The sequence below is a fragment of the Lupinus angustifolius genome, chromosome LG06, assembly GCF_001865875.1.
Source record: "Lupinus angustifolius cultivar Tanjil chromosome LG06, LupAngTanjil_v1.0, whole genome shotgun sequence".
NCBI classification, from domain to species: domain Eukaryota; kingdom Viridiplantae; phylum Streptophyta; class Magnoliopsida; order Fabales; family Fabaceae; genus Lupinus; species Lupinus angustifolius.
Genome location: NC_032014.1, coordinates 12,073,097 through 12,083,176, shown reverse-complemented (window position 1 = coordinate 12,083,176; position 10,080 = coordinate 12,073,097). Strand labels below are relative to the sequence as shown.

Here is a 10,080-nt window from a genome sequence, read left to right as displayed (position 1 = left end):
TATAATAATATTACTTATATTAAAATAGTATAATTTCAACATTCTTATCTAATATAACTAAATAGGCTGATCTGTTAGGATTAACAGACCTTTTAGGTGGCCTAAAGTCTGATCTGTTAAACTAAGTAAGCTTTTTAGAAAGTCTGAGTCTGACTTGTTCGTGAAAAAAGTCTGGCCTGTTCGTGAAAAAGCCTAACCTGACTAACTTATTATAGGTAAGGTAATAGGCCACTGATAGACGGTCTGACATGTTTCTACCCTTAGTTATGATACAACTTTCTGTCTTTATATAATTTTATACTTATGGAATTTTATTATTATTCATTTATGTATGAAATTATATTGGACAACCCACAAGTTTGTCTTGCTATACTAGTATTTAGGGCAGACAGAGTATAAAATTCAATGCATTTTTATAAAGGATAATGTGTAGGCATTAGTATCCTATTTCATTAAATGACTTCCTTTTCATATTCTTTAAAATTTTATAATTAGTGCTTAAAGGCAATGTAATAAATTATTTTATATTATCCTTACAATTTACATTTATAACGCAAATATATCTATAACTTCATTTAAATAGGGGTGAGTATCAATTTTCAACATTTTCCTAGACCCGATGGTACAACTTTTGGTTATACAACTAATAATATAATATATAGTGTAGATAATATAAGATTTTTATATTTTGAGTCTTTAGAAATCAATATAATTGATAGATTTGAGAAATATAAAATGTAATTGCTTGGGTCGAAAGTTGAAACACAGAAAAGTGTCCTCTAAGCCATTATAAAAAGAGGAGGAACATTTGGGTAAAAAATATTTCTAATTTTGAATTACCAAAAAACCATAAACAATAAATAAAAAGCATAAATAGAGTATACAAAAAAAGTTTGCACGTTGAGATAGGCATATAAGATGGACGGCCGAGATCACCCCAACAGCAGGACTCACATGATTGGCCAGAACAACAAACCGTAGAACTATGATTGGTCCACGTCATCATAAATGACATGTTCGAGCGTAATGCTTCAACTCGAAAGACCGAGTTTCGTGAGAATCGGTGTAAGCCAATAACACTATAAAAACGTCTAAGCTTAACGCACCATAGAACAAAACTGAATCACAATTTCACCTTCTAACTTTATCATTCAAATCGTAATCGTAAACACTACTACGTAGAAGAAGAAGAAGAAAAGTTAGAGAATCATGGCTCATTCGTGGGCACGAGGATCTTTGATTGTTCTAGCAATCATTTCATTCGGTAATTTTCTATTGCCATTATTGGATCTAATCATTTTTTGCTCAATGCAGAGATTTTGTTTGATTTTAACTTGATTTTTTTGATTGTTTGGATCTGATGTGATTGGTTGTGTTGAATGATTATAGATCTGGTGAGATCTTAGATGAACTTGTTTAGGATTGTTAAAATAGTTCAACACTCCAGTGGCGTTTTTATTCATTTATTTATTTTTTGTATTTTTATATTGCAAAGTTGTTATTTCAGGATCTCAACATGTGCTAGGGAATTGGTATTATAGTCATATATTATGTATCTATGAAATTAATTAATATGGATTAGTTATTTCCGAGATAAAAGGAAAGTGTGGCCCAGTACACGAGCCTCCTACTTACTTTCCAAGATAAATGGAGGATAGATGTATGCAACCATTGGCATTGTTTAAACAGATATTAAACTGTTTCCATAATTGAATCCACGACTTTCGGGTCAAAAGACAAACAATCTTACCGTTGTGGCTAGATATTTATTAATGGACGTTTATTATCAGTAAGCTGAGGGATTGATTACTAAGTAGTATATTGGTCACTGAAAAGGAGCTTGAGGTAAGTTTGCTTGGGTTCTGTATAATTTGCTTAAGATTTTGCTGTCATTGCATGCGTTTTCGAGGTATTTGTTTTTTCATATTTGTGATTTGAATGTGTTTTCGGCTAGCATTTGCCTAATTTGGAGTAATTGGTTCATTTTAAAAATATATATATTTTAGAATAATGTGTTGATGTAAAGCAATTACACAATTCATTTGAAATCAATTTTACTAGGGTGAGTTTTAATATTGTAATTAACCTTTAGAGGTTTTATCACAGGATGTCTATTTGCAATTTCCATTGCGAAGGAGGAAGCTACAAAATTGGGAACTGTAATTGGGATAGATCTTGGAACAACCTATTCATGTGTTGGTGTTTACAAGAATGGCCATGTGGAAATCATAGCCAATGATCAAGGTAACCGTATCACCCCGTCGTGGGTTGGGTTCACCGATGGTGAGAGACTGATCGGGGAGGCTGCCAAGAATCAGGCCGCTGTCAACCCTGAAAGGACCATCTTTGATGTCAAGAGACTTATCGGAAGAAAGTAAGGCATCCTCGACTCATTGGCTTATGATGATTTGATTTGATGATAATAAAGTTGACTTAGGCGTATCCTTTTGTAGGTTCGAAGATAAGGAAGTTCAAAAGGACATGAAGCTTGTTCCTTACAAGATTGTGAACAAGGATGGAAAACCTTACATCCAGGTGAAAATTAAGGACGGTGAGACCAAGGTCTTCAGCCCTGAGGAAATCAGTGCCATGATTCTGGTCAAGATGAAGGAAACTGCTGAAGCATTCCTCGGGAAGAAAATTAATGATGCTGTGGTCACTGTCCCTGGTAAGTGGAGCAAATTGCAATTAATGGTAGTTCCATGTTTAATGTTTTCTTGCCGCGCTTTTGTATTCATTCTAATCCTCTTGCTTTTCTTTGAAATGTGCAGCTTATTTCAATGACGCTCAGAGGCAGGCCACCAAGGATGCTGGTGTGATTGCCGGTCTTAATGTTGCTAGAATTATTAATGAACCCACAGCCGCTGCTATTGCTTATGGATTGGACAAGAAAGGTGGCGAGAAGAACATTCTTGTCTTTGATCTTGGGGGTGGAACATTTGATGTCAGTATCTTGACAATTGATAATGGTGTTTTTGAGGTGCTTTCTACAAATGGAGATACTCATCTCGGAGGTGAGTGCTTTCTTATTTAAGTCATAATAACATGAACCTACATTGAAGAACTATATTTCCATGAACTTTTCCTTCGGCTGTTAATGCCCGCTATTTTTCCATCCTTTTCCAGGTGAAGACTTTGATCATAGAATAATGGATTACTTCATTAAATTGATCAAGAAAAAGCATGGAAAGGATATTAATTATATTTTTATACTAGTATTACATATATAATAATATTACTTATATTAAAATAGTATAATTTCAACATTCTTATCTAATATAACTAAATAGGCTGATCTGTTAGGATTAACAGACCTTTTAGGTGGCCTAAAGTCTGATCTGTTAAACTAAGTAAGCTTTTTAGAAAGTCTGAGTCTGACTTGTTCGTGAAAAAAGTCTGGCCTGTTCGTGAAAAAGCCTAACCTGACTAACTTATTATAGGTAAGGTAATAGGCCACTGATAGACGGTCTGACATGTTTCTACCCTTAGTTATGATACAACTTTCTGTCTTTATATAATTTTATACTTATGGAATTTTATTATTATTCATTTATGTATGAAATTATATTGGACAACCCACAAGTTTGTCTTGCTATACTAGTATTTAGGGCAGACAGAGTATAAAATTCAATGCATTTTTATAAAGGATAATGTGTAGGCATTAGTATCCTATTTCATTAAATGACTTCCTTTTCATATTCTTTAAAATTTTATAATTAGTGCTTAAAGGCAATGTAATAAATTATTTTATATTATCCTTACAATTTACATTTATAACGCAAATATATCTATAACTTCATTTAAATAGGGGTGAGTATCAATTTTCAACATTTTCCTAGACCCGATGGTACAACTTTTGGTTATACAACTAATAATATAATATATAGTGTAGATAATATAAGATTTTTATATTTTGAGTCTTTAGAAATCAATATAATTGATAGATTTGAGAAATATAAAATGTAATTGCTTGGGTCGAAAGTTGAAACACAGAAAAGTGTCCTCTAAGCCATTATAAAAAGAGGAGGAACATTTGGGTAAAAAATATTTCTAATTTTGAATTACCAAAAAACCATAAACAATAAATAAAAAGCATAAATAGAGTATACAAAAAAAGTTTGCACGTTGAGATAGGCATATAAGATGGACGGCCGAGATCACCCCAACAGCAGGACTCACATGATTGGCCAGAACAACAAACCGTAGAACTATGATTGGTCCACGTCATCATAAATGACATGTTCGAGCGTAATGCTTCAACTCGAAAGACCGAGTTTCGTGAGAATCGGTGTAAGCCAATAACACTATAAAAACGTCTAAGCTTAACGCACCATAGAACAAAACTGAATCACAATTTCACCTTCTAACTTTATCATTCAAATCGTAATCGTAAACACTACTACGTAGAAGAAGAAGAAGAAAAGTTAGAGAATCATGGCTCATTCGTGGGCACGAGGATCTTTGATTGTTCTAGCAATCATTTCATTCGGTAATTTTCTATTGCCATTATTGGATCTAATCATTTTTTGCTCAATGCAGAGATTTTGTTTGATTTTAACTTGATTTTTTTGATTGTTTGGATCTGATGTGATTGGTTGTGTTGAATGATTATAGATCTGGTGAGATCTTAGATGAACTTGTTTAGGATTGTTAAAATAGTTCAACACTCCAGTGGCGTTTTTATTCATTTATTTATTTTTTGTATTTTTATATTGCAAAGTTGTTATTTCAGGATCTCAACATGTGCTAGGGAATTGGTATTATAGTCATATATTATGTATCTATGAAATTAATTAATATGGATTAGTTATTTCCGAGATAAAAGGAAAGTGTGGCCCAGTACACGAGCCTCCTACTTACTTTCCAAGATAAATGGAGGATAGATGTATGCAACCATTGGCATTGTTTAAACAGATATTAAACTGTTTCCATAATTGAATCCACGACTTTCGGGTCAAAAGACAAACAATCTTACCGTTGTGGCTAGATATTTATTAATGGACGTTTATTATCAGTAAGCTGAGGGATTGATTACTAAGTAGTATATTGGTCACTGAAAAGGAGCTTGAGGTAAGTTTGCTTGGGTTCTGTATAATTTGCTTAAGATTTTGCTGTCATTGCATGCGTTTTCGAGGTATTTGTTTTTTCATATTTGTGATTTGAATGTGTTTTCGGCTAGCATTTGCCTAATTTGGAGTAATTGGTTCATTTTAAAAATATATATATTTTAGAATAATGTGTTGATGTAAAGCAATTACACAATTCATTTGAAATCAATTTTACTAGGGTGAGTTTTAATATTGTAATTAACCTTTAGAGGTTTTATCACAGGATGTCTATTTGCAATTTCCATTGCGAAGGAGGAAGCTACAAAATTGGGAACTGTAATTGGGATAGATCTTGGAACAACCTATTCATGTGTTGGTGTTTACAAGAATGGCCATGTGGAAATCATAGCCAATGATCAAGGTAACCGTATCACCCCGTCGTGGGTTGGGTTCACCGATGGTGAGAGACTGATCGGGGAGGCTGCCAAGAATCAGGCCGCTGTCAACCCTGAAAGGACCATCTTTGATGTCAAGAGACTTATCGGAAGAAAGTAAGGCATCCTCGACTCATTGGCTTATGATGATTTGATTTGATGATAATAAAGTTGACTTAGGCGTATCCTTTTGTAGGTTCGAAGATAAGGAAGTTCAAAAGGACATGAAGCTTGTTCCTTACAAGATTGTGAACAAGGATGGAAAACCTTACATCCAAGTCAAAATTAAGGATGGTGAGACCAAGGTATTCAGCCCCGAGGAAATCAGTGCCGTGATTCTAACCAAGATGAAGGAAACTGCCGAAGCATTCCTCGGGAAGAAAATCAATGATGCTGTAGTCACTGTCCCTGGTAAGTGGAGGAAGTTGTAACTAATTTTGCTTCTATGTTTAATGTTTTCATGCTGCTTTTGTCTTTATTCTAATTCGTCCCGTTTTTCTTTGAAATGTGCAGCTTACTTCAATGATGCTCAGAGGCAGGCCACCAAGGATGCTGGTGTGATTGCCGGTCTTAATGTTGCTAGAATTATTAATGAACCCACAGCCGCTGCTATTGCTTATGGATTGGACAAGAAAGGTGGCGAGAAGAACATTCTTGTCTTTGATCTTGGGGGTGGAACATTTGATGTCAGTATCTTGACAATTGATAATGGTGTTTTTGAGGTGCTTTCTACAAATGGAGATACTCATCTCGGAGGTGAGTGCTTTCTTATTTAAGTCATAATAACATGAACCTACATTGAAGAACTATATTTCCATGAACTTTTCCTTCGGCTGTTAATGCCCGCTATTTTTCCATCCTTTTCCAGGTGAAGACTTTGATCATAGAATAATGGATTACTTCATTAAATTGATCAAGAAAAAGCATGGAAAGGATATTAGCAAGGACAACAGAGCTCTTGGCAAGCTGAGGAGAGAAAGTGAGCGTGCAAAGAGAGCTCTCAGTAGCCAGCACCAAGTCCGTGTGGAAATTGAATCGCTTTTCGATGGTGTTGATTTCTCTGAGCCACTCACCCGAGCTCGGTTTGAGGAGTTGAACAATGACTTGTTCAGGAAGACAATGGGGCCAGTGAAGAAGGCAATGGACGATGCTGGATTACAGAAGAGTCAGATTGACGAGATTGTTCTTGTTGGTGGTAGTACTAGGATTCCAAAGGTACAACAGCTCTTGAAGGATTACTTTGAAGGAAAGGAACCAAACAAGGGTGTGAACCCTGATGAGGCAGTTGCTTATGGTGCTGCAGTGCAAGGAGGAATTTTGAGTGGAGAGGGTGGTGATGAAACCAAAGGTAATATACTCTATGCTTCAACCTTTTAATTACTTGCCACAAGTAACAAGATTTAATGATGCAAGTGAATTTCCATGCTTAACAACTTATCCTTTGTTCACACTTGATCTAGATATCCTTCTTCTGGATGTGGCTCCACTTACCCTTGGAATTGAAACTGTTGGTGGGGTGATGACAAAGTTGATTCCAAGAAATACTGTTATCCCCACCAAGAAATCTCAAGTTTTTACCACCTACCAGGATCAGCAAACCACTGTCTCCATTCAGGTATTGTTCTGTAATTTCACAGCACTCTAGTGCATGATGTTTGGATTTTTTAAATTTATAATGCTCGACTCAATGGACTTTAAAGGTTTAACCTCATTTCGGATACTGTTTTGATTATTAGGTGTTCGAAGGTGAGAGGAGTCTCACAAAGGATTGCAGGCTTCTTGGGAAATTTGATCTGTCTGGAATTCCACCGGCTCCAAGGTTTGTTTCTTGGTTCAATGGGGTCATTTCTAAATATTTCGCTGTTGATGTTTATCATTTATTGGTATTGGTGTGGTATTCATTGTTATTTTGTTTGATAATTGAACAGAGGTACCCCTCAAATTGAAGTGACCTTCGAAGTTGATGCAAATGGAATTCTAAACGTGAAGGCAGAAGACAAGGGCACTGGTAAAGCTGAAAAGATTACCATCACAAACGAAAAGGGACGCCTGAGCCAGGAAGAAATCGAGCGCATGGTTCGCGAAGCAGAAGAGTTCGCCGAGGAAGACAAAAAGGTCAAGGAGAGGATTGATGCACGTAATGCTCTTGAAACTTACATATACAACATGAAAAACCAAATCGGTGACAAAGACAAGCTCGCCGATAAGCTGGAGTCAGATGAGAAGGAGAAAATTGAGACTGCAGTAAAAGAAGCATTGGAATGGTTGGATGACAACCAGAGTGTGGAGAAAGAAGAATTTGAAGAGAAGCTCAAAGAGGTTGAAGCTGTTTGTAACCCAATTGTCACAGCTGTATATCAGAGATCAGGTGGTGCTCCCGGTGGTGGTGCTGATGCATCGGCCGAGGACGACGATGATTCACACGATGAGCTCTAGAGATGTTTTGCTCGGATTTGAATGATGATGCAAAACTCAGAAGCAATAGGTTAGGTGGAGGATGTTAATTTTGTCTGATAGGTGGGAATTTAGAAGAATTTCCCCTGCATTTGCTTTTTTTTGGTGGCGAAGATACTTGCAATATTTACTTGTACCTTTTCGCTAGTTTTACAAGAAGACATTTTCAGCTGCATCACAACCTGGGTTTACTTTTCTTCTCTTATGTTTGTATTAATTGGATTTAATTATGGCTTCGCAACATTTTCATTGGTAGTAGTGGATTAACAAGATGTTACATATGATTTAGCTGAAAACTAAACAGTATCAAACAAAGAAACACATTACTATGCCTTTTACCCAAACATGAAATTTGTCTTAACAAGAAGTTTTGACTTTCTCTGTTACGTGGAATCATTTGTTATAGGCACATTGCTTTCTTTAAAATGAGAAAATTTTGGTTGGAGATAACTCAACACATTATATTTAGAGAAACCCAATCATAATTTGATAAATCATAGTCTCATTCCTTCAAATCCTTAAATATAAGATCAGGAGAGAGAAAGAGAGGAAAAATCTGAGTTAATAGAGTCAGACCTATAATTTCTATGATTTATCAAAACTATAATTAAATGTCTCTAAATACAAATATGATGTGTTATGGTTATTTTCAACCAAGTTTTTCTCCTTTAAAATAACATTTGAAAAAGATGACAAAATCTTTGTAATGATTATTTTAAATTTTTAACGATGATGAAAATTTTGATTGGACATACTTATTAGGTACATTGCTTACATAAGTTTTACTCTATCTTATAAGTTTATAAAATCATAAACCTATTATCTTGCAAATGAGAATCACTTGTATATGCATGCACCTAATTGGTACAACCTGTCAAGTACTTCATCATCATTAAAATAACATTTGATAGATAACAAAAACTTTATAACAATTATTTTAATGACATGGAACCATTTGATTGGATGTGCCTCAATGCCTATATAAGTTTTATTCTACAGATTTAATAAACTTATAAATAAGAATCCGTGCCTATGAGTACAAATGAGTTACTTCCAGTTCATCACAGTAACATTTTAAAAAGATAATAGATCCTGCCTATTAAACATCATGCCTATTTAAAATTTATTATATCTTACAAGTGGACAAATTCATAAATAAATTGCCTATCGAGTACTTTTACATCATTAAAATAACATTTATAAAAAATAACAAATACTTACTTTGAATGATATGGAAATATTTGATTAGATTTGCCTATTAAGCACAATTCCTATGTATGTTTTATTATATCTTATAATTGAACAATTTCATAGACTTATCCACTTACAAATGAAAATTACATGTGCATATATGCCAATGAGGCACACCCAATCAGATATTCCCACTTCATTAAAAATGTTTAGAATAAATAACAAATCCTTATAACAATTATTTTAATGACATTAAAGCATTTTATTGGATGTGCCTATTAGGGGGATCACTACGTAAATTTTATATGATAGTGAAAATAAATGGATACAATGATATCACAAATAATGAGGACGAGAGACTATATCTATCCATCATTAATTATCCATGTGCTACTCTCCATTAGGCAACTGTTTGCATTAATAGTTTAGGAAAGAGGATTTGTCCTTGTAAATATATTAAAAAAAAACAATATAATAAGTTATTAGTAAAATTACATAAATCACCTTTTACTTTTTACACTTACATAAAACCCCTAATTTTTATACTTTCAATACTCTGACCATCCCTGCATGAGAAATAAATGTAATCACTTAAACAAAAAATATGATAAATGTAATTAAGTTAAACAAAACATGATATATTGTGGAGACAAATCCAAATAATATACAAATCAATGTATTTTTATTATTTTTGGTTACAGAATACATTAACAATTCCAAAGAGATCTTGTTTAAATCGCTCTTATACTATATCGTAATGAACCAAAAATGATAAATATGTATTAATTCATATATTATTTGGACTTGTCTCCATAATATACGATGTTTTGTTTAACTAAATTGCATTTATTACATTTTTTTTGTTTAAAAGATTACACTTATTTCACATTTAGGGGTAGTCAATATAATGAAAGTACAAAAAGAAAGGAGTTTGTGTAAATGTAAAAAATTGA

General features: G+C 33.9%; 2 protein-coding genes across 2 annotated transcripts; both read left to right on the top strand.

Annotated features, from left to right (window-relative positions):
- Window positions 1,077–3,421, top strand: LOC109350464 (mediator of RNA polymerase II transcription subunit 37f-like). Its single transcript, XM_019591698.1, has 6 exons — window positions 1,077–1,264; window positions 2,107–2,374; window positions 2,454–2,668; window positions 2,772–3,014; window positions 3,127–3,181; window positions 3,364–3,421. The coding sequence occupies exons 1-6, from the start codon at window positions 1,210–1,212 to the stop codon at window positions 3,419–3,421; spliced, it is 894 nt and encodes a 297-aa protein (XP_019447243.1). The 5' UTR covers window positions 1,077–1,209.
- On the top strand, window positions 4,311–8,216 carry LOC109349890 (mediator of RNA polymerase II transcription subunit 37f). The gene is made up of 8 exons (XM_019590933.1): window positions 4,311–4,489; window positions 5,332–5,599; window positions 5,679–5,893; window positions 5,996–6,238; window positions 6,351–6,830; window positions 6,943–7,097; window positions 7,219–7,301; window positions 7,411–8,216. The coding sequence occupies exons 1-8, from the start codon at window positions 4,435–4,437 to the stop codon at window positions 7,916–7,918; spliced, it is 2,007 nt and encodes a 668-aa protein (XP_019446478.1). The 5' UTR covers window positions 4,311–4,434; the 3' UTR covers window positions 7,919–8,216.

Excerpts from the sequence above, each read along its gene's own strand:
- LOC109350464 (XM_019591698.1), top strand. The coding sequence starts at position 1,210 with ATGGCTCATTCGTGGGCACGAGGATCTTTGATTGTTCTAGCAATCATT. Across the intron at positions 2,375-2,453 it reads AAGAGACTTATCGGAAGAAA|GTTCGAAGATAAGGAAGTTC; the intron begins GTAAGGCATCCT and ends ATCCTTTTGTAG. Across the intron at positions 3,182-3,363 it reads ATTAAATTGATCAAGAAAAA|AAAGTCTGAGTCTGACTTGT; the intron begins GCATGGAAAGGA and ends TAAGCTTTTTAG.
- LOC109349890 (XM_019590933.1), top strand. The coding sequence starts at position 4,435 with ATGGCTCATTCGTGGGCACGAGGATCTTTGATTGTTCTAGCAATCATT. Across the intron at positions 5,894-5,995 it reads TGCTGTAGTCACTGTCCCTG|CTTACTTCAATGATGCTCAG; the intron begins GTAAGTGGAGGA and ends TGAAATGTGCAG. Across the intron at positions 7,302-7,410 it reads GGAATTCCACCGGCTCCAAG|AGGTACCCCTCAAATTGAAG; the intron begins GTTTGTTTCTTG and ends ATAATTGAACAG.